Source organism: Sorghum bicolor, chromosome 1 (assembly GCF_000003195.3).
Source record: "Sorghum bicolor cultivar BTx623 chromosome 1, Sorghum_bicolor_NCBIv3, whole genome shotgun sequence".
Classification (NCBI taxonomy): Eukaryota; Viridiplantae; Streptophyta; class Magnoliopsida; order Poales; family Poaceae; genus Sorghum; species Sorghum bicolor.
The window spans coordinates 4,341,437-4,366,083 of record NC_012870.2 but is presented as its reverse complement, the minus strand read 5'-3'; the positions used below and the strand labels follow the sequence as shown (position 1 = coordinate 4,366,083).

General features: G+C 39.2%; 2 protein-coding genes and 1 long non-coding RNA gene across 3 annotated transcripts; 1 reads left to right on the top strand and 2 right to left on the bottom strand.

Moving 5' to 3' along the window:
- Positions 812–3,431, top strand: LOC8061173 (stem-specific protein TSJT1). Its single transcript, XM_002466254.2, has 4 exons — positions 812–1,146; positions 1,622–1,862; positions 2,801–2,921; positions 3,018–3,431. The coding sequence occupies exons 1-4, from the start codon at positions 953–955 to the stop codon at positions 3,209–3,211; spliced, it is 750 nt and encodes a 249-aa protein (XP_002466299.1). The 5' UTR covers positions 812–952; the 3' UTR covers positions 3,212–3,431.
- Positions 10,294–12,380, bottom strand: LOC110431854. Its single transcript, XR_002449319.1, has 2 exons — positions 11,923–12,380; positions 10,294–10,643 (listed from the first exon to the last, which is right to left on the bottom strand). It is a non-coding gene; the product is annotated as an uncharacterized LOC110431854 (long non-coding RNA).
- Positions 23,084–24,418, bottom strand: LOC8061172 (vegetative cell wall protein gp1). Its single transcript, XM_002463698.2, has one exon. It carries the CDS (start codon positions 23,909–23,911, stop codon positions 23,402–23,404), a length of 510 nt encoding a protein of 169 aa, XP_002463743.1. The 5' UTR covers positions 23,912–24,418; the 3' UTR covers positions 23,084–23,401.

The following is a 24,647-nucleotide window of genomic DNA, read 5'->3' as shown; positions in this document are numbered from 1 at the left end:
TGCTTCTTTTCTTTTTCTTAGCCAAAGATGATTGGAAGATGTTTGATGCTACTTTTTCTTGAGGGAATTGTTTCATGCTAGTAGTCCCCTGTGGGCTCTGGGCCCTCTTCTTTCATATCTGACGTTGGCCATTCAAAATTCAAACTTCAAAGTAGTACCACTCCTACAATGGGCTCATTCCCTAAATGGGCCTCCACAACTGAACACGTTTCCATCTTTCCCGGCCATCAAACCCTTTATTTTGTTTCTCAAAAAAAAAAACAGATCAAACCCTTTATTCGAGTTCGACATACTAGAGAATAGCAAATGGCATACTCCATTTCCGGTTGGTTCTTTCTTTTCCCGTTGGTGGTTACTTTTTCTAGAAGGAAAAGGGAGGCCTTGTTTAGTTCCGAAAAGTGAAAAGTTTTCGGTATTGTAGCACTTTCGTTTGTTTGTGATAAATATTATCTAATCATAAACTAACTATGATCAAAAGATTCGTCTCGTGATTTACAACTAAACTGTGTAATTAGTTTTTGTTTTTATCTATATTTAATGTTTTATACATGTGCTACAAGATTCGATGTGACGGAAAATCTTGAAAATTTTTTGGTTTTCAGGGTGAACTAAACAAGGGCGGAATTGCTATTTACCTGTTTGTCTTTATCCTCTCCGCGCCCGACGAGTGCGCGGCGGCCGGTGACTGGCCGCGACAGGTGTGCCGTGGGCCCCGCGGCGCCGTGTGGATCAGTCCTGATCCTTCTCCCGCCTTCCCCGCGCACGCACGCACCACCCCAATATAAGCCCGCCACCACTCCGCCCGTCGTCGTCATCATCATCCCCATCGAAACGCTTGTGGCGATCGGCAAGCTCGCGGCGCGTGGCAGCGGGAGCGTATACGAGGTAGAGGAGAGCGAGGGCGACGCGCGGATCGCATCGCAGCTTTGGGCGGGGGGACCTTGCCGCGGAGATGCTGGCGGTGTTCGATCGGTCGGTGGCGCCGAGCCCGGAGGGGCTGCGGCAGCCGGGCGCCGCGGGTGGCGACAGCGCGGCGTGCCTCGCTGATCGGTTCAGAGAGGCGCGCCCCGACGCGGTCACCGTCAACCTTGGCGGGTCCGGCGCCATGGCCTACTCCTCCAGCAAACAGAGCCCCCTCCTCCCCAGGTGAGTCGAGCTTGCCTCTTTTTGTATTGCCTCCGCTGTGCAGAATGTGTGCTCTCTGATCTGATCCTCGTTTTACTGATTTTCTCTCGCGTGACAAACTGGCAATCCTGCGAGATTAACAATCGCTTGTTTATCTCCCAGCATTCATCATCTGCTTCAACTAATTAGTTCCCTTGATAGCATTTTCACTATTTGGTCAGACATTTACGTCTATATATGATTGCATTCTCACGGATTCAGAAAAACTAATCAACAGGCAACAGACCTGCCGATGCTTCATCGATACATCCTCACTAACCAATCATCAGATCAGAGCCGTTTCCTTGTTAGTTTTTGCTGAACTACAGACAGGACACTGCTACGCTACCCACAACGAGCAGTTTTATTATAAACTCTGTCAGGCCCTGACTGAATTGTAGTTGCGTTAGCGGTATTTGTCGTACCTCGTTCTCAAACAAATCGTTTGTGGTTGCAGGTTATTTGGGGCGGTGGATAACATATTCTGCATGTTCCAAGGCACAATTGCGAACTTTGCGGTCCTCAAGCAGCAATATGGATTAAGTAAAGGTACTAATGAGGTCAACATCATCATTGAAGCTTACAGGACCTTGAGGGACAGGGGTCCTTATCCTGCAGATCAAGTTGTGAGAGACATTAGTGGAAAATTTGCATTTGTTCTGTACGATTGCACGACTAAGTCGGTCTTCATGGCTACTGTAAGTGAACTACTCCTATATTGTACTCAGTATATTGTACTAAGTACGTATCTTCTTTCTTTCTTTTTTTTTATCTTGGCATCATTCACATCTTAGGAGCAGACAGTTTATGAATAAATTAGTCAAATGGTGGTATTAAAAAAATGTTTTGTGCCTAGTGTATTCTGGTTGCTCTATGTGGATGAAAACTCAATTCGTCTTGGGATCCATATAGAATCGGCATCATACATATACAGTTAAAAGTTTTGCTTAAGGTTGACGTGGCAATGCCATTTTTTCAGCAGACTATTGGATCATAGCGTTAGTGTAGAATTAACAGCATCAAATCAAATTCCTGCTAATTGGGATTATGACACTTATATGTTGAATGGTGGTGTTACATTTGTTTAAAAAATGATATTTGTACTTCTTGAAAATCTAACCTAGTATTTCGTGATCATGATCATCTACGAGACATTTTATCAATGTTTGAGTTTTCAGCTTTAACAAGAACAACAACATCACTATCTATATTTCCCTAAAATGGATGTTCTTGATGCTTCTGTCTAACATCTTCATGTCAGCATCCTACATTTAAAGAACAGATAGAGCTGTGCATTGTTCATTTATTCTTGGCCTTGTTTAGTTCCGAAAAAATTTCGGATTTCGCTACTATAGCACTTTCGTTTTTATTTGACAAATATTGTCCAAACATAAACTAACTAGGATCAAAAGATTCGTCTTGCGATTTACAGACAAACTGTGTAATTAGTTTTTGTTTTCATCTATATTTAATGCTTCATACATGTGCCACAAGATTTGATGTGACGGGTGATCTTGAAAACTTTTTTGATTTCGGGGTGAACTAAACAAGGCCATGGTCAATTTGATCGTTGGCTACGATGTACAATACTAGTATTGCCGGTATTGATAGGCAACTGACGATGACCTCATCACAGGATCCCGATGGAAACGTTCCATTCTACTGGGGCGCTGATACCGATGGCCGTCTTGTGGTCTCTGACGACATCGATCTCGTGAAGAAGGCCTGTGGAAAATCCTCTGCCCCGTTTCCCAAAGGTAAAAAGAAACCCAAATTGAGCAGAAGTGTTTCTTGTCACTGTGCACCCTGTTCTGGCTGCTGACGCTTGGCTCTCGATGGCTGCACTGCATCAGGCTTCTTCTTCACGACGTCCGGGGGGCTGAAGAGCTACGAGCACCCGATGAACGAGGTTAAGCCGGTGCCGTGGGTGGACAGCAAGGGCGAGGTGTGCGGCACGACGTACACGGTCGATGCAAGCGCCAAGAAGGAGACCAAGACCAGCATTCCAAGGGTCGGCAGCGCCGCCGATTGGTCTTCACAATACTAACAATCTGTTTATGTTGGATCGGAGCAAAGGTAGCAGGCGTGGCTATGTTCATACGGAAGCCAGTCCTAGTGTTTATCTGAATAGACTGTTCTCTATAAATCAACACACGGAGTACTGGTTTGGCCTTTCTAGAGTTGTGTATATTTAACAGAGTTTATTAAAAAGATGTATATATTTTATGACATCAAATATATGTATTATGAGAATATATTTTACAGTACATCTAATGATACTAAATTAATATCATAAAATTTATACATATATAGTAAAAGTTTAAATAAATATTTGATTTAAGATAATTTTAAGAATTAATTTATTCTATTCAATGAAAAACGGAGGAAGTAAGAGTTGTAGCAGGCGGACATGGGCGCAACTGTGCGGAAATAGTGTCGAAAAACTCGGATCACGCAACCGTCTGCCGCTGCGTGTGGACATTCCCCTTGATTGGCAGATGGCACCAATAATTTGCGTGTATGTTCGGTATGGGCTGGGCTGGGCTGGGCTGGGCCACCACTGCCCACTGCCATGGACGGACCGTCGCGAGCGGATTGGTTGCGGCAGACCACCAGCCCATCCTTTTCCTTTCTACGAGACCACCAGCACCAGCACCTGCACGGCTTCTTTCACTGTTCACCGTCTCTGCCCGGGATCGACACGATGGATCACCTGCTACTCTCGCCGCCGGCCGCCGGCGACACGTGGCGTCGGATCGGAGATGGGCGCTCCAGATCTGCGTGCGTGCCGGACTTCCGGCGCGGCTAGCAGAGCAGGCCAGCAGGGAGGGTAGGGGCGACGGAGCCGGACGCCCTAGGCGAGGCGGCGTGCGCGGCGCGGCAGCTTTAGCATGCACGCATGCATGGCAGCGCACGCGGGAAGCACGCATGCGGGGAGGGCACATGCAAGGTGCAGAGACCAGAGAGGCAGCAGGCGCGCGTACCCATGGCCATGCACGATACTCCTTCCAGGTGATAAACTACTACTACTACTGTTTAGTCTGTTACTGCACGTTAGATACTGCAATTTCTAAAGCACTCGTACCTGTACGTACGTACGTAGCAATACTGTGCAAGCTAGCTAGGCGTACGTTACTACATACTCCCTCCGTTCCAAAAAGAAGCACTCTTCAGACATCTTGTTTCATCATTCGTCTTATTTAAAATTTTTACATAAATATTATATATTTTATTAAAATCTATTTTATCATTAGACATATTTTATTAATAATTTAATTATTTTAGAATTTACATAAAAATTTTAAATAAAATGAACGGTCAAACATGATTTCTAAAAGTCTTTTTAGGACAGAAGGAGTACTCCCTTTAGATTTAAACACTGACAATATGACAATATAAATCATGAATAACTTTTAAGTTGTTTTTGAAAATACACGCAAATTATATCTATATGAATATATTTGTCTTGAAAAATACTTTCATAAAAATATATCTATATCACTTTTTTATAAATATTTTTATAAAAACAAGAAGTTAAAGTTAGACTTTGAAGATTTTGTTATTGTCTAAAATGATTTATTTTAAGGTTATGAAGGAAGTACTACAGTACATGGTACTGTACTGCATTGCTTGCATGATGACTGGGCCCTGTTTAGTTCAAAAAAAAATTGTAAAATTTCTTAGATTCTCCGTCAATTGAATTTTTAGATGTATGCATCAAGTATTAAATATAGACGAAAATAAAAACTAATTACACAGTTTGGTCGTAATTGAGGAGACGAATCTTTTGAGCCTAGATAATATTTTTTAAAATACAAACGAAATTGATAATATTTATATTTTGCAAAATATTTTGTAAGTAAACAAGGCCTGGATGATCCCTACTAGTAGTAGAAGAGTTTGCTACGCACTGTACTGCATTGCTTCCATGGTTCGCGGATCATCAGACCCTCTAATAAGCAGCGCAAATTGAACAAATATTTGTTCTTTAGGGCCGGTCGAGGTGACAATTATTTTTTAGAAAAAGGATGCTTTTGTAAAGTCACGTTGTCATGGGAGGATTAAACAATTGTTGAATTATTTAGAAAGGTGACTTTTGGATGGCAAGTGTGATTTTGATCAAGTGGTCCGACAAATCCAAAATCATATAGCTCAAGGTGGTTCAGCTCAAAGCAATAAAGCGTTGAAATCCCTCCAATGGTGGAAATTGAGAAGATTGTGATATACACAACACCAATCAATTGGATTTTATTTTTGTGTATTAGGCAGGTCATGCCATGTCAGGTCATCTGTCTCGCCATCTATAAACTACATGGTTTGTCTATCTAGAGACATGGTACCATCTTGTGGAGCCTATAATTATTCCATTCAGAGAGTTGTATTGAGGTTTTGTTTTAGTTCACCCTAAAAATAAAAAAAATTAAGATTCCTCATCATATTGAATTTTGCGACGCATATATTGAGCATTAAATATAAACGAAAATAAAAATTAATTGTACAGTTTGTTTGTAAATCGTGAGATAAATCTTTTAAACTTAATTAGTCTATTGGACAATATTTACCAAATAAAAATAAAAATATTACAGTACCTAAAACCAAAAAAAAATCGGAACTAAACAAGGCCTATGTAATGTTGGTTTATTTTGTAGATCTTCAACTCCCTGGTTTTCGGATGAAGTGATTTTCGTGCGAGAGCAAGTTAAAAATGATTCTAGTAATGGGGCAGGGTTTTTTTTAGCTTTTTTGTGATCTACCTGTGTCGTCGTCGTGGTGTGATTCTCATAAGAGAATTTGGGTCACTCAAACGGCCAACTAAACATTCCAGTTGATCTAGTCCCCCCCACCTCCATATCACAGCTGTCAATTTATCTTATAATTTTTGAAGACACCAGATATACATGTATCTTTGTATTATATTAATATAAGAGGGATAAAAAAAAGTTTGGTCGAGGGCCGTGTTGCCTCCAGTGCAACTACTGATGCTAGCCAAATTCATTTAGTACTTATCTATATATTTAAGATAAAAGTATAAATTTTTCACTTCTATGTTTTTTAGACGTAGACAATAACCACCTATTTAATAGTCAATCATATCGTCAGATAATTTACATATAAGATGAATCTTTTATTGCGGCCAGCATTTATAATGTGCCATACTATGATTTAATCAAAACAAGGTTTCACGGATTCCAATTAAATCTAATGAGATATTCGCAGCTAGCTAATTATAAGTCTTATGATCATACAACATGATGCACGTCTGTTACAATATGCAGATAATATGTTTGCTAGTATTATACTACCAGTAACAAAAACGATGCACGTCTTATGATCATACAACATGATGCATTTGCGAGTTCCTTCCTCAGCAGTACTCGTATAAGGAGCGTTTGGTTGAGCATGTTAAAATTTTAAAATATTATAGTAATTCCAATTTTAGTAATTAATGTCTAATTATGGACTAACTAGACTAAAAAAATTTATCTTATAAATTACTATTTAACTATTTTTTTAATTTTATAAATAATTTATATTTAATATTTTATATACGTGGATGTGACAAGAGCGAGGAAATCAAACGGGCCTCAAAGGGACAAACACAATACTACAAGATAGTACGGCCCCTGAACTAGAGTGTGTAGTGTAAAATCTGAAGGGTGGCACAGCAGCCCAGCATCAGCATCAGCACCAGGACCAGGGCTGCGCTGCGGCCTGCTGATCTATATGCATCGCTGACACAGGCCATAGCTAGCGATCGGTGCAGGCGTTAATGCGGCCGTAGCATACAGCTGTTCGATTAGTGGTTTACCTTTAATTCTTGTCTTGCTCGCGACACCTCCACCGATCCGTCGTACACATATGCTTACAACGCTGACACCGCATGCCATGCATGCATCATGCACCGTACCATACCATACCAGTGGCATCATGCACATGCCAATTGGGTCTTAATTGGGCCATAATCATATATATATATAGATGCACAGTAAGACTACTAGTATATACATAATAAAACAGATCTCTATGCTTATTTGTGAGCGTATGTTTACTAGTGTTATCTCACGTGGTATTATTACATAAAACAGAGCCTCTACTCTTTTTTTATTTTAGAACCCTAAACTATTTTTAAATAGCTTTAAGCCTTTAATTAACCCTTCCTCAGCTGGAATACTGACACGGCAAGGGTTAGGCCCCCACACAGCTTTGGCATTAACCACGGCTCGGTCCAAGGGAGGCCGAAGAAGAAAGCGCAAGTGTGGAGACAAGATCGAGGCTCGACGGGGAGAGTGATCGGGCGAGAGAAGGCACGGTCGGGTGGGGACTCACTTGGCTTGTTAGGTAAGCGTCGACGTATGTTTTATAAAAGTGTCATACATATTAAATATAGTGTTACATAAATAAAATTATTGATTTGATAGGGTCATTAAATAAAAAAAGTTTTATTAGATGAGATAAGAGTTTCATCTCTATAGAACTTTTGTGGCTTGGTTAACTAGTTTATAGTTTTAATAAATTTGCCATAAAATTATGCATTAAGACTGGCATTTGAGTTCTTCCTCTTTCGTGCAGGATAGTCACGGACTCTTTCGAAACATTCAGATATAGAAAAAGCCAGAGCCAAAGCCAACACGTCAAAGTCAAGGCCTGTTTGCTACAGTTTATAACAACTTCATAAGCTGTTGTAAGCTGTTTTTTTTTGTCAAACACTTATTTCCAAAATAGCTTCATGAGTGAAGCTGTTTTTCTTCCCCCCTACAAAAATATGAGTGGGATGAAGCTGAAAAAAGTAGCTTATTGCAGCTCTCTCCCTCATTTCTTTCTCTCATCTATGCAAAAAAATAGTTGGTGAAGCAATTTTACCAAACACTTTTTTCAAAATAGCTTAGCTTCATTTAGAAAGTTGCTTATGAAGCTATTTTATAAAAAAAACAGTTTTACTAGTGAAGTTGACTTGTGTCAAACAGGACCATAGTCCTTCACTGTGCTCATTTATGTATTTTTTAACGACTTGAGCTAAGGCCAATCTCAGTGCGGTTTCACCAAGATGTCATGTACATTTATTAGAGCGTTATATCAGTAAAACTGTACTTTTTTTGCATAAAACGAAGAGGAAAGATCAAAAAGTAGTTTCACCATGGTGAAGCTCCGCGGGCGTTGTTTCCTACGCGGTGAAACAAGATGAAATCCCCACTGAGGGCCAGATCATTTCACCATCTTGCATGTGATTCAATCATCTTGCAGTAATTAAATGTTTGCTTAGCCTTGAAAACAACAAAGTGAAATGCTTCATTGTCGAGTGGTTTCATTTCAATCTTGATGACGTGTTATAATGTGAAACTGTACTCGAGATAAACATGTTGCTCAATTTACGAGACGAAATTTTTAAGCCTAATTATCTTTAAACCTGTTGCTCAATAGATTGATTAAGCTTAATAAGTTCATCTCATGGATAACTGAATATTTCTGTAATTTATTTTTTAATTATTATTATCTGAATACTCGATATGACACCTCCAAATTTTAACCTGAATTTAAACATCCCCAATGGTTTGTCTTTTTTTCTTGAGAAAATATGACTTATTTTGTACTCTATAATTGGTTGGTAGCTGGGCAACTCAACCCTATAAGGGTCTGTTTATATCAAAAGATTCTCAAAGGGATAAACTCTAAAGAAAAGGATTCACTTTATTGTGTTTGGACCGAAGGAATATTGAGTTCGTTTAAATTTGGAACTAATGAATGTTGAGTTTCAGTTTGGAATGAAGGAACGTTGAGTTCCTTGTTTAGTTCCCAAAAAATTTTACAAAATTTTTCAGATTCCCCGTCACGTCGAATCTTTAGACGCATGTATAGAGTATTAAATATAGACAAAAATAAAAACTAATTACACAGTTTAGTCGAAATTGACGAGACGAATCTTTTAAGCCTAATTAGTCCATAATTAAACAATATTTGTCAAATACAAACGAAAGTGCTACAGTATCAATTTTCCAATTTTTTTTGAAACTAAACAAGGCCGTTGCTAGCTCGTTATACAGCATCGATTTTTCAAACTTTTTTGAAACTAAACAAGGCCAAAATTTTCTTCTCTCTTGCAATGCTTGGTCACTTTCCTCTACCTTTTCTCCTTTCCAAACAAGGCCTTGTTTAGTTCGCAAAAATTTTCAAGATTCCCAATCACATCGAATCTTTGGTCGCATGCATGTAGCATTAAATATAGACGAAAATAAAAACTAACTGCACAGTTTACCTGTAATCTGTGAGATGAATCTTTTGAGCCTAGTTACTCCGTGATTGGACAATGTTTGTCAAATAAAAACGAAATGTTACAGTAGCCAAAAACAAAATTTTTTGCCAACTAAACAAGGCCCAAGTATACATTCCAAACTATTCACTATAATATTTTCTAGTGTTCTTCTCTTTTCTATGTTTTGTATCACTTAGTTCTAAACATGCTCTAAATTTAGGGTTACTACCACTGTACCTTATTGTAAATTTCTATGTATAATCAGTAAAGGATTACAATTGCATTATGCATGATATATGGAGTATAGAACATAGTTGTATAGTTATCACATATTATTTTTTTATATGATGTAAGACTTAAAGATTGATTGCTTATATTATTACTATTGTCACGCTTTAGAAAAATATATATAGTATATTTCGGAAAAAGAAAGATAAATACATAATATAGATTTTATTATGTATTTTTTTATATGAGACTAGCGAGCTAAATGAGTCAAAAAAGCAAGCTAAACTGAGTTATCTTATAGCTAGCTCGTTATACAGCTCCCGTGGGCATGGTGGGGCGCCGATGAAGAAAAGAAACCGCGATGGAAAAACAGAGTTGTATGTAGATTGCTATCAATACCGGCAAGCAAGTAGGCCTCCTGTAGAAAATAGCTAGCTTGTTAAATGTGGCTTCGTGGCCTTGTTTAGTTTCGGAGAAATAATTTTGCAGAATTTTACATTGAATTTTATAATACATAAACATTAAATATAAATAAAAATAACTAATTATACAGTTTACGAAACTTTTGAGTCTAGTTAGTTAACGATTAGACAATATTTGTTAAATACTACTATGTTCATTTTGAAAAAAAAAGCAACTAATCCAGGCCTATATTAGAGTAGACAGCTTTTTTTACAAGTATATTAGATAGCTTGTTTACAAGACATTGGCACACTGGACAGAAAACGGGAACCTCACACAAAGGCAGGAGCATCCGTGAAAAGTCTGAAATGTAGCGGCAGCGAATCCGTCCACTGGTACACCAGAGCGGCTGTCTCCTGCCCAGAAATTGAAGTGCCTGACTACGACTTAATCAGTGCATGCATTCAGACGTTTGGGTCACATCAGCAGCGACATTGTATATTCGCGCCTCCTCGCGTCGGTACAAGTAGTACAGCCTACCATGCTCCCCAAGACTTCACGGTTCATCTCATCACCATTTTTTCCCAACATTTACCTAATTCTTCACAACATATATCTAGACTTAATTAGCTCACCTAGCATAACAAATAATCGGTAATATGTAGATTGCTGCAAGACTTTATCCGATCGACCATGAAAGGAAAAACTGGGATATACAAATAAATGAATGAACTTTAAAGCCGAATTGGAAACAAAAAATCAGCCAGGATCTCCACCATGCGATCATGGCAGCCATGAGCAACATTGAGGTCCTATTAAGGACGAGTTCTCACATTAATATCCACGACATAAAGTTGAATTGAGAAAATAAATAAATGGTAATATTACACATGATAGATGTGAGATGTACTTCTGTTTTCTGCCGATGACTGCAAGTAAGATTAGTGAAGTAGTATAAACGTTGGTGGTAGATGTTGCCGAGGACTGCAAACATTGAAAACTCTCGTTGCGTTCTTTGCACTTGCAGGAAAAGAATATATGTTTTCACAACACAGTTTTCTTTTCTCAAGACACAGTTAGGTTAAGAGGATTTCCCTACCACATAGCATAGTAAGATCCTGCCCCTAGAGGTTGGTAAATTATGGAGATATTTGATATTAGCATTGGCTGGTACCGGTTTTGATAGGCAACTGGATTTATACAAAACAAAATAAAATGGTGTGTGGGCTCTACTAATAAAAAAATGTGCTTTTGCAATCATGGAACAAGTAGTAGAGTGGATAATAATATGCAGCTACATGCCAAAGCTAGTAGCACGTCTGCTTGCAAACAGTCGATCAAGAATCATGCAACAGAGACTGAATGCAACCGAAACAAGCAAATGATTGACCTTATCAGTGATCCACACTAAATGAAGCTTGAGAGGACCACAAGCAGTCAGAATCGATCAGAAACTTGCACAAAGAACAAGCAAGCAGCAGAAATATGGAAGGAAGGTGCATTCAACATTTTAGAATGTTACCACCGTTACCGTAGAGATTGTGTTCGTGTCCGGGCTAGCTACCACAAATCAGCAAGAAAATAGAATGATTGCTAACAGATTTGAATGAACTCCAAAATGCACATACAGCAATCTTAACCATTTAAGCTACAACTACGAACCAATCATTCAGAGCAAACACAGCAGCAACCAACTAATAAACCGATTGAGCAGTGAATCTATCAATCAGAATTAACACCAAATCAAGTGGACCAAAATCAGAAAGGAAAGGAAACTGCTCATATATCAATGAACAGGCAGTGAAGCTATCAGAATACCACTACTCGTCCCAAGAAATGCAGAAAATTAAATTTCAGAAGGTAGGAATTGTTGGTACTACCTGCTTTGCCAAGCCAACACAGCCACCGTTTTGCTATGCCCAACGACGGGAAGAAGTGAGGCTGCCGCAGCATGACCTAGCAAGGCGAGACCACCTCGAACTATTGTTCTTCTCGGGTGATCACTCAGAGCTAGATCATGCTGGCAGCTTCACTCGTTCCCTTGAGCAGTTCCAGGCTAGAGATGTTGCATAAAATACCATGGCTAGGTAGATGGATCCAGCTTCAATCTCAGATCCAGAGATCATAAGATGGGACAATCTCTACGAATCAGAAGATATCAAAGGAAGTGATGGCAGCTAGCAAACTGATTCTTCCTGGGATCTGCAAACTCGAGGAGCCGAACAAGGAATGGCATCTCAAGAACCAATGGTCTATAGAAGGAAACGGATAGATAGATAGAAAGAACATGGCAAGTTTACTAGACCTACAAGAGTGTGAGGTAGATGGGAGAGAAAGAGATACAGAGATGTGTACAACGAGAAGCAGGACAAAGCGCATGATTTATAGAGCGGGTTGTGCCGTTGTGGGGGAGATGTAACAATATTGCAAGTTATGCTCAGAATAGTGGTTGAGTGGGAGTAAAGGGCAGTGAGAAAGAGATTAGAAAGAGAGAGCAGAAGATGCCAAGGGGGCTAGGTGTAGGAGTAGGTCCTAGGGTTCTAGAGGCCTAGGGGACCTAGACAGCCACCGCTGCAGAGCTGGAGGTGAGTAGGGGTGTCAGGGCAGGGGACAGCCTAGTGCAGTAGTGCAGGCAGCAGGAGGCTCGAAAATGATATATAGAAAAAGGAAATTGGACGATGGATCGGGGGATAGGAATCAAGAGTTACAAGACAAACCCGGCCGTACCCATGCGGCCTCGGCCGTTTTAATGGTTGCTTTAGTGATGCAGCTTTTCTAACAGCAATAGTGCTTAAGAATGTGTTCCATGTACTGGTGTCATCGAACTTTCGTTATCTTTATCGACTCCCTGGATATCAGAAAGGATGGAACTCTTCAAATCAAATCAAACTAGTTTAACTTGCAAATGGAATAGATTTAGTACAGATTTAGTATTTTGAATATCAATCATTTCATCATAGACATTATCGATTGTTCAGAAAATGGTTTATTGATAAGCAACAAGGACATCAAATCACATAACTAACCTTAGACTAAACGAAGTCAAACTTCAACACAAAAGTTGATAGTGAACACTAAAATTCATATATTTAATTTTCTAAATGTGAACAGAAAAAAAGAGAGAAAGAGAAAAAAATGAGCTTCAAAGATGAATCTGTGAAACTTTCCGTAACTGAATCAAGTTTCTCAAGGAAACAGCCATCTTGGTTATAAGTTTGACAAAATGGAAAAGTTGAAGACCTAATTAATTGGCGCAGTAGCATCTTCGTCCTTAAAACTTCCAAAAGGGCTATTTCAGTCCCCCCATTTCAGTCTTCAAATTTTGAAATTTAGGCTGAATTTTATTCATGAACTATCAAAGAGTTGATATTCTTGGATGAAACAGAGCCTAAATGGTTATGTTTGAGAATTAAAATGTTTACTTTAATAGTGCTAGGATTAAACTAAAGTCAACAGTAAAGTTTCAGGATTGAGACGGCAATGTTGAAAGTTGAGAGAGAAAATTCACTATCATAAATTCATAACTGAGGGCTCAAAATGACTATTTTACCTAATTAATAAAAACAACTTAAGGGAGATGCATGGTAATAAAAGGCACCTCTCGTGCACGATTATTACGAATTATTAGGCCTTGTTTACTTCCAAAATATTTTTGTAAAATATGAATAGTAGTATATTCGTTTGTATTCGACAAATATTGTTCATCATGGACTAATTAGACTCAAAAGATTTGTCTCGCAAATTACAAGTAAATTATATAATTAGTCATTTCTTTTATGTATATTCAATGCTTCATGTATGTGACGCAAGATTTATTGTGATATAGAATATAAAAAATTTTACAAAATATTTTAGGAACTCAATATAAATTCATATTAAAACCGACTATTGATGAAGAAATGGAATTTGGAACGAATCACTAGTACTGGCAATGATGTCATCAAACTAGTGCACACAGCAACATCAACCAGGGCCTTGTTTAGTTCACCCTGAAAACCAAAAAGTTTTGAAGATTCCCCGTCACATCGAATCTTATGGCACATGCATGAAACATTAAATATAGACGAAAACAAAAACTAATTACACAGTTTAGCTGGAAATCACGAGACAAATCTTTTGATCCTAGTTACTTCATGATTGGATAATATTTGTCATAAATAAACGAAACTGCTACAGTACCAAAATCTTTTTACTTTCCGGAACTAAACAAAGCCCAGCTATACATCACCGGCTTGAGAACTTCTTTGCCCTTTGCAGTCACATGCACATCTTCGTGAATAGTGCCAGGACTGCTGACTGCGGAGCCAGGGCACTGTGTGCCGAGCCTGCAAGCATCCAGCTTGAACCTAGACAGTGTTAACTCTACCATGTTGCAACATATCATTCGAAACTCAATTTTGTTTGAATTTATCTGAGGCTTTGTTTAGTTCCAAAATTTTGCAAAATAGGAATATTATCACTTTCGTTTATATTTGACAAATATTATCTAATCATGTACTAACTAGACTCAAAAGATTCGTCTCTTCAATTCCGACTAAACTGTGCAATTAGTTTTTATTTTCGTTTATATTTAATACTTCATATATGCGTCTAAAGATTTGATGTGACGGAGAATTTGAAAAAATTTGCAAAATTTTTTGGGAACTAAACAAGGCCTGAGAAAAACTCAATTTTGTTTGTACAAGCAACATAAAGGTATGAGAAAACTCAATTTGTTTGAATTTATCTGCGACTTCAAGCATTACGCATTCCCTTCCCCAACCAAGCACTCCAAATTGTTTTAAAGACCAGCGTCACTACAGTAATTTTCATGTCATGTGGTAAAAGCAAGAAAGAGACCGGAGAAGAGTCGTAGCAGGATAAGCTATCAAGCTATCCTAATAGGACAAGCTAGACTCTTGTCTAGGACTTGTCTAGGCCTAGGCACCTAGAAGGCTACTATCCATAGAGGAGACAACAACGGCAGCAAAAGCAGCGTAGGCGCATGACGACTACAGTGCACATATCCGAGTACGCGCCCCCTGCGATGATGACTACAGTGCACGTATCCGAGTACGGGTACGCTACTGTAAGAGCAAAATACGGCCGTTCACGTTTTCTGGCGGCCTTCTCTCGGCCCATTCGGGATCGGCTCATCAGTTTTAATATATGCGGCTATCTTATCGCTATTAATATATAGGCTTTTATTAGTTACTAAAACTTTTAAGTTTTTTTATCACATCAGCATACGGAGCATTAAATATAGATAAAAAATAATTAATTACACAATTTGTGTAATTTATAAAACAAATATTTTAAGACTAGTTAATTCATATTTAGACAACAATTATTAAATTAAAAGTGCTATACTAGCCAAAACCAAAAATTTTAGCGAACTAAACAAGACCATAGTCTACTCTCCTCTCTCACGGATTTTCTTAGTTATTGTGTCTAAGGTGGCTGTAAATTTACAATCTGTTTTTTTTTCTCCACCTCAACATTTAGCCAGCTCAACTTGCTATTATACTTTTCTCTAAAGAAACAATATAGTATCAGATTGGGGTTTTTTTTTCTCTATGATATAATATTCAATTCAAACTTTAAGGTTCCTTTGTGTTTAGTTATGAGATGAGGTGGAATAGATAATCCCATATCAGTTACCTTTGTGTTTGGTTGGTAGATAAAAGAAAGGTCATAATACTGGCTCAAAAAGATAATGTCTTCATATATGATGTTTAGTTACCAAAATTTTCTAAAATTTTTCAAGATTTCTCGTCACATCGAATCTTTAGACATACGCATGAAGCATTAAATATAGATGAAAACAAAATCTAATTACATAGTTGGCCTATAATTTACGAGACAATTTTTTGAGCCTAGTTAGTATATGATTGAATAAAATTTGTAAAATACAAACAAAAAAACTATGATAGCCAAAACCAAATTTTTTCTGGAAATGAACAAAGCCTTAGAATATGGTAAAATTACCTTGACTTGAATTTCGAACAACTCTGTCTTGCATCACTTTGAGAACCAATTTAGAATATGGTAAAATTTTCTTATTCTTACGTTTTCCTGTGATATCAACAAACTCTACCAATAGTTCCAAACAGAGTCCTAGATTTTATTTAGCTGCCCTAATAGTTATCAGCTAAAAATAAGTTGTTCGTATAAAAAATATCTAATTATTAGACTAACTAACAATTATATAGCTGTTCCAACATATCTGATACCAGCTAATTCGTAACATACAGGAAAAAAACAGTTTTACTTTCTTACGTACCTCTAAAGGTTTAGGGTATTATAGACAAAATCACCAATTTATCCATCTTTATGCTCTTGAACCAAAACAGTATCTAACTAATATTAGCTATATATTATTAGACAGCTGACTCTTACTCCCCAGTCTCATAGAGAAAATCATAGTCCTATCCTATAGAATTTGTAGCACAAGGTAAGGATCAAACAAGACTTTAGGCCTTGTTTAGTTTACGAAAAGAAAATTTATGTGTCACATCAGTTATATCGGAAGAATGTAAGCAGAGATTTTCGGATACTGATAAAAAAACAAATTACATAGCTCGTCTGAAAAGTACGAGACAAATATTAATAAGTTTACTTAATCCGTTATTAGCATATGTGGAGCCTAATTAATCCGTCGTAGCATATGTTGGTTATTGTAGCAATTATGACTAGTCATAGACTAATTAAGTTTAAAAGATTTGTCTCACGATTTACAATCAAACTGTGCAATTAATTTTTTTTGTCTACATTTAATATTTAATGTATGTATTCAAAAATTCGATGTGATGGATAAAAAAATTTTGGTATGGAAACTAAAGGGGTGTTTAGTTCCCATTTTTTCCCAAAAAATTTTGGGTTTTGGTCCATCATTTTACAAAATGAAACTAAACACTATGCAAATGTTTTGGCAAAAAGGTAGTTAGTCACCATTTTGGATTTTGGCTTCAAGAGACCAAAAAACGCAAAATGAACGTCAAAAGGCTTCATGACAACAATAAATTCTGCATTTTGGATGAAACTAAACATAACTCTAAAATTTTTGGCATTTTAGATTTTATCACTCCAAAGTAGTTGATATTTTACATTTTGGATTCTACGGAGAACTGGCTGTATAGAGTGTCTGGCTGTATAGAGTGAATATTGTGCTATGATATCTTTACTTATGGGACACACCTTGAATGCTATAAGATTTTTAGGCCTTTTAGTTCGTGAAAATTTTTAGATTTGGCTACTATAACCTTTTTGTTTGTAATTGAAAATTATTGTTCAATCACATACTAAGTGGGCTAAAAAGATTTGTCCAACAAATTATAGATAAACTATAAAATTAATTATTTTTTATTTATGTTTAATACTTCAGGTATATATGTCAAAGATTTGATGTGATATATAATCTTAAAATTTTTTAAGGAGAGAGTAGCTGCGAAGTGGATGGCAGGCTTTAAACTGCAAATAATTCCCATCTGCAAAAAATAGCCGACCAGCACGCAGTCTTGCAATTTGTTTACTGTACTTTGAAACAGTTAAAGTTTAAATTTGTGTTCGTCCTGTGTGGGTGTGGCTGAGGCCTTGTTTAGTTCACCCTGAAAAACCAAAAAGTTTTCAAGATTCTTCGTCACATCGAATCTTGTGGCACATATATGAAACATTAAATATAGACAAAAACAAAAACTAATTATACAGTTTAGTTGGAAATCACGAAACGAATCTTTTGATCTTAGTTAGTCTATGATTAAATAATATTTGTCACAAACAAACGAAAGTGCCACAGTACCGAAAACTTTTCACTTTTCGGAACTAAACAAGGACCGAGGATGTGACGATACTTGGCTACTAGCTAGCTAACCTATAGTACTTGTTAGCTATAGGAGGAGCTAGACACCAGATCCTCCTAGTAAAATCAAATACTGTCGACGACGCCTTTCTTGCAGGGAGCCAGGGAGGAAAAGGAGCACGGCCGCTAGGTCGCTACTGCCTTTTGCATGCATGCGTGTAGAGCGAGGGAGACTACTCATTGCTCATTAGTCAAGCCGAGTCCTTGTTGACTGTACCTCGGCTTAGCAAAAGAGAGCTGGGCCAAAGGGAAAAGCCACAACGATGTGCCTTCACTGTGCGCTAGTTTATTTATGCCTTCCGATGTGGCTGCTTGTTAGTTTGGTAATCGAACTAGATCTTGTCTTTTCTATTCTATGGCATATACATATGCTCCGTACGTAGAGAAGATGCATGATATCACAGTGAAGCAAGCTAGCATTGCTCCTCGCAGCTCTTTACAAGAATCAGGAAAAGATATTCTTGCTGAGCCTTTTTATGATTTTGCATGTACGCTATGGGAGTTGATGGCTGTGAGTAACATACCATGTGAGCTGATGGCTGTGAGTAAGGGGATGTTTGGTTAGAGGTGTTAGAATTTAACAGATACCATAGCTCTTTTGTTTTAGTTGGCAATTAGTGTCTAATTATAGACTAATTAGTCTCAAAAAATCATCTTATAAATACTCTCTAGTTATGTTTTTAATTTCGTAAATAGTTTATATTTAATACCTCATACATATGTCCAACATTCAATGTAACGGTTTACCAACCCAACAAAACGGGGCCTAACATACCTTTGCTCGCAGGCTGGTATTAGCAGCCATAGCCGACGGCTGCCTATGATCTCTAGTCCATTTTTATTTAACATTAGCATTGAAGCATTCCTCACCATAGTTGAATAGGAAACCAGCTGCCAGTAAAAATAGCAGCATGTAAGATTAAGAAGCAATATCACGCAGTAGTAAGAACTTCACAATGCAGCAAGTGCATCCAGTAATAAACCAACTAGAACCCGAGGAGTTTGATTCAGCACAACAATGAACATCGCACTCTTTCATGCTATTGACAGTTTTGTTCGACTCAATGTGTTCATCTTTTCTTTTTTCTGAGGAATTTGATTCAATAATGTTCACCAGACGAGGAGAAATGCCAAGATTGAGAGTTGGATAATGTAGCAATACAATAGGCAATAATGGCATGCATTTACGCTAAGACAGAGGCCATAATATGGGGCATAAAACCACCATAATCGTTGTCCATATGGATCTTTAGATTAACAATGGCAAATGGTAGGTATATATGCAGCAAAGTTTATGTAACTAAAGAAAGTAGGAGATGCAAACAGAATAGGCAGTTCCTGATGCTCACCTTAGCTCAGCGAGGAACTGGTCGGATCACAATTTTGTTGGCGTGTTGTTCTTAAATTCTAATGCTAGTACAATAACAGATAAGAGGAGGCTTGATCCTATGGGCGAGTCCATGCACCCTGCTCAGCGACTTGAACGCCCCAAATTTTATCATCCTGAAAAGATCGAATAACAATATGATTGGCACGCTTGATTAGACATTTCATATTTCCATATACCCTTTGATCTAAATTTATTGTTTAGTTCACCCCAAAATACAAAAGTTTTCAAGATTTCACATTACATTAAATCTTGTGACACATGTATAAAGTATTAAATATAGATAAACAAAATAACTAATTGCATAGTTTATCCATAATTTATGAGATGAATTTTTTTAACCTAATTAATTTATGATTAGACAATGTTTATCACAAACAAAAAAATGGTAAAGTGTCTAAAAAATTTGGCAAGAGAACTGTCTATGTGGTCCACGTACACCACTGTCCATGGTCAGTAGCAATTATATAAAAATTCGGTTTAAAGCACTATACTGTATACGCAGATGGACTACGGTCTCGGATGCAGGCCTAGAGATGCTTAGCAGAGCTTAGGTGGTCGCATGCGTACTTGTGCTCCTCATCTCTCACATCCAAAGGCGCGGCAGTGTACTCTCCACTCCCGGCTCAACCCACGGGAGGTGGTGGTACTCGTACAGTATGTGAGAGCAGTGACAGCAGCTCGAGCAAGACTGTCACTGTTCCCTCAGGACCAAATAATGCAACGCAGTCTGGATCGGCACCAAAATGCACCTTTGGGTACTGTTTGGAGAATGCATTGTTTTGCCAAAATGTAACGTTTCTCTACTGTACTTTGGAGCTTTTGTACAGGCCCAGGTGAATGCTTTTGCACTGCACACATCTGGGAACAGTGCTGCATACTTTCACCAACCAGTAACCAGTTACCACAGTTTACTCGATCTCGCTTCTATGGCCTTGTTTTAGTTCATCTCTAGAATCTAAAATTTTTCAAGATTCTGTCACATTGAATCTTTAAACACATAAATAGAACACTAAATATAAACGAAAACAAAAACTAATTACAAAGTTTGCCTGTAATTTGCAAGACAAATTCTTTAAGCCTAGTTAGTTTATAATTGGATAATATTTGTCACATACAAACAAAAGTGTTACGATACCTATTTTCTAAAAAATTTTAGAACTAAACAAAGCCTATGTTTGTTCATAAAAAAAGAACACGAAGCACATATGCAACTCCAACAGAAGAATTCATGAATACAGAATCATACCCCACTAGCATGTAAGAATGTAAACAAGGCATAAAAGGTCTTGTTTAGTTCACCCAAAATCCAAAAACTTTTCAATATTTTCCGTCACATCGAATCTTGGGGCATGCATGAAGTATTAGATATAAACGAAAACAAAAACTAATTATACAGTTTGCCTGTAAATCACGAGATGAATCTTTTAAGTCTAGTTAATCCATGATTGGATAATATTTGTCAAATAATAACGAAAATACTACAGTACCAAAATCCAAAATCTTTTCGGAACTAAAAAAAAGGCCTAAAAGGTCAAAACAAATAGATTTGTCCACTTTTAGTTCCTGGTACGTTAATAATAACAACAATAATAATAATAATAATAATAATAATAATAATAATAATAATAATAATAATAATAATAATAATAATAATAATAATAATAATAATAATAATAATAATAATAATAATAATAATAATAATAATAATAACAATAATAATAATAACAATAATAACAATAACAATAATAACAATAATAATAATAATAATAATCTAATTAGATTTTTGCAATGAGAATGATTTATCATAATCTAATTTGGAAAATGTATCAAAAAGATACTTCCTCCGTTTTAAAATAAATACTCTTATATAACATTGAGACAAGGTAATCAGTTAAAATAATAAACTAATTAGATTGTCCTAATTTCTAACATTGAGACAAGGTAATCAGTTAAAATAATAAACTAATTAGAATTGTCCTAATTTCGCCAAACTTATTTTATATCGGTGTATGACCAACTGCATTTATCTTTTAACTTCAACTCCAAATCGTCTTGGCAGCCAAGCAAGAATGTACAGAACCGTTTGAGCTTATTTACTTAAGATTATCGGCCGAATTTACAAGTCATTTAACAGTGTTTTTTTCTCACAAGAAATAAGGTAAGTCAATAAATCGGAGATGAGCTTAAGTTTGGAACCTGGGCAAGCTCATATGGTCAACTCGATGCCTGCGGAGGCAAGGATTTGTTGCTGGGCGAACATACCAAGGCCTTATTTAGTTCCCAAAAAATTTTGTAAAATTTTTTAGATTTCTCGTCACATCGAATCTATAGACGAAAATAAAAACTAATTGCACAGTTTGGTCAGAATTGACGAGACAAATCTTTTGAGCCTAGTTAGTCCATGATTGGACAATATTTGTCAAATACAAATGAAAAAGCTACAGTATCCATTTTGCAAAATATTTTGAAACTAAACAAGGCCCAAACGAGGCCGGGTATTTCTACTTCCACTCGCATAGGAGTATGAACGTAGCCAGCAGCCAGCAGGCCATGAAAGTAATGCTAACCAGTCTGCCGGGCGCACTTGCAAAGCAGGAGTCTCGAAAATATCTCCAGCATGGGACACATTAGCCAAGCCAAGGTCAGAATCCTCAAAGATCAGGTTGCAGCTTGGTAGTTACCCCCCCCCCCCCCCCCCCCCCCACCCCCAACAACATCTGGCGGCTAGCAACATGGTGACATGCGTATGCGGCGTGTGCGCGGTGCCTTCCCGGCGGGTGTGCGCGCGTCCTCGCGCGTGCTGTGCCTGTGCGCGAGCGCGCCGACCGCCGGGTGGTGGACTAGTGGTGGTGGTCCTGCGCCTACTACGGTCGCCTGCATCGGCCATCAAGGAGGTGAGCAGCCGGCAGCCCTGTGCGGCGCGCGTTCGTCCATGAATGCGGCTCGTGTACCACAGTCCAAACGGCCTGTGTACGATCGCTCTGCTAACCTTTCCTGTAGCGGTAAACGTTGTTGAACTACTAGCCACGCGATGATTCAAACCCTAGAACAGCGCAAAGGGGCTAGGGCCTTGTTTAGTTCCGAAAAGATTTCGGATTTCGGTACTGTAGCACTTTCGTTTGTTTGTGACAAATATTATCTAATTATGGACTAACTAGGATCAAAAGATTTGTCTCGCGATTTCCAGCTAAACTGTATAATTAGTTTTTGCTTTCGTCTATATTTAATGCTTCATGCATATGCATGGCTAGATTGCTACTACGTAGAGTAGTTGTTTAGACGGAGGATTTATTTCAGCAATCGCACCTGTACTGACGATCACCAGGTAGTAGTAGCGTGCAGCAGCGAGATCGCCGCCGCCTCCGCCGCCGCGCCGCTGCCCCGGCCCCCGGGCGCCAGGGCGCACCAAAATTTCGAACAGCAGCCGCCACCGCCTAGGGGACTGGACAGGACGGCGGCCACGCTTTTCAACCTGCTGCGCCGACTCGCGTCGCTCGCTTGGGCGTCTCTGCCCTCTTTGCTCGGCCTCGCGGGCCTCCCCGCGTCTGGCCCACGGAAACTCCCATGCAACCGCTCGGTTCGGACGCGGGCAGAGTAATAGCCCAAAGCAAATTCTAAGCGATGGAGGCCTATAATGAGCTGCACAGTGCACTGCTGCTAATTCTAAGCCCAGGTCGGATCGGCCGAACTCGGCACAGGCCCAAGGCAAACACGACCACGAATCAAGGGCACATAGGCCTTGTTTTTTCTCTAAAAAAAAAAATTTGATTTCGCGTCGCTCGAATGTTTAGGCGTACACATAATTAATCCGTAATTTAGACATAAATCTTTTTAATCTAGTTAATTAAAATGCTGAATAAAGGCATGTCCTAGTTGAATGAATTCTTGGTCTGCCTCAGGCGCTCAGCGAGCGCCATTACCACGAGCTCATGATCACAGATCAGGCCAAGGTAAGCTACGGCACTGGCCTTATTTCTCGACTTTGGTAGCTCCTTGTTGAAACTGAAAGCAAACTTGTACAACCGTGAACATCATGCTAACTACTTTGTACACTCCTACGTGGCTCCTCCGCATGCCGCCCGCCCTGTCCACCTGCCCCGGCCGGCCGCGCCGTAGACGGACGGCGGAGGAACTACACAAAGGGAGGCAGCACCGTCGCGGCGCCAGGAGGCTGCGGGGGGACGACCTCGGGTGGCGGCCTGGGCGGGTCCACCTCAGGGGGCTGCGGCGGTGGGACGTCGGGGTTGGGCGGCACGGTCGGGATCTCCGGCGCCGGCGGCGACGGCATCGCGGGGCCAGGGAGCTCCGGCCCAGGCACTGGTAGCCCCGGCATCGGCACGTCCACGCCCGGCGGCGCGTTGAACTCCGGTGGCGTGTCGATGCTCGGGAACTCGTCCGGCGGGCGGTTCGTCCCCGGCACCTCGGACGGGGGGCGATCCGTGCCCGGCAGCTCGGCCGGCGTCGTCTGCTGGTCTGGGAACTCCGGCGGCGGCGGAGTCGCGGCGTGGCAGCGCACGCCGCTGCCGAGCCCGGTGGAGGAAGGCGACGGACGGCGCGCGAACGAACGCATGGCGCGCGCCGACGACGACGCGGCGGCGCGGCACGGCGGGAGGAGCGACGTCGTTACGTGGCTGACCGGCATCGTCGCGCCTATCCTTAATTGGCGTACACGAGGACGATAGGCTACCGAAAACAAAAAGGGGACATCGGCTGTAACACTTGCACGATCGGTGAAGAAGCCCTTATACGGCGGGCGACTTGACACGTTCGGCGACGAGCTGGAGTACGTGTCCTGATTACCGAAGGAGATGGCTTCTTGCGACACGTGCGTACGTGTCTGTCGTCCAGGTCCAGGCCCTCTTTGGTGCTTCGCATGGTCCTGCCGTGATGCGTGTTCAGCGTCACTGGACACGAAGTTCCTTTTCTCGCTCCTCTCCTCGGCAACAACTGGAAGCTGGTATTAGCTTTAGCGATGATTTCAACTTCTCCGGTTAGTATATGTAGACGCTGTTTGAATCTTTCGGCTGGTAACAGTTACCTACTGCTTCCGTTTTAAATTATAAGATCATTTTATTTTTTATATTTTTTTACTGACGTAATTTATATTTAAGTGTATATTTTCTCGATCCTAAAATAGATGATGTTAGATACGTGCTAATCATTTTTTTAATTTTAACTAGCTTTGTAGAAAACTACATGTAATATTTATATCAAAACAAATGTATTATAAAAATATATTTAATAATCTATCTAATGATATTAATTATATATTATAAATATTAATATTCTTTAATATATAACTAGTCAAAGCTAAAAAATGTTACTTTTCGAGAAGTGAGAATGACATCTATTTTGGTACGGGGAAGTAGTAAAATTCA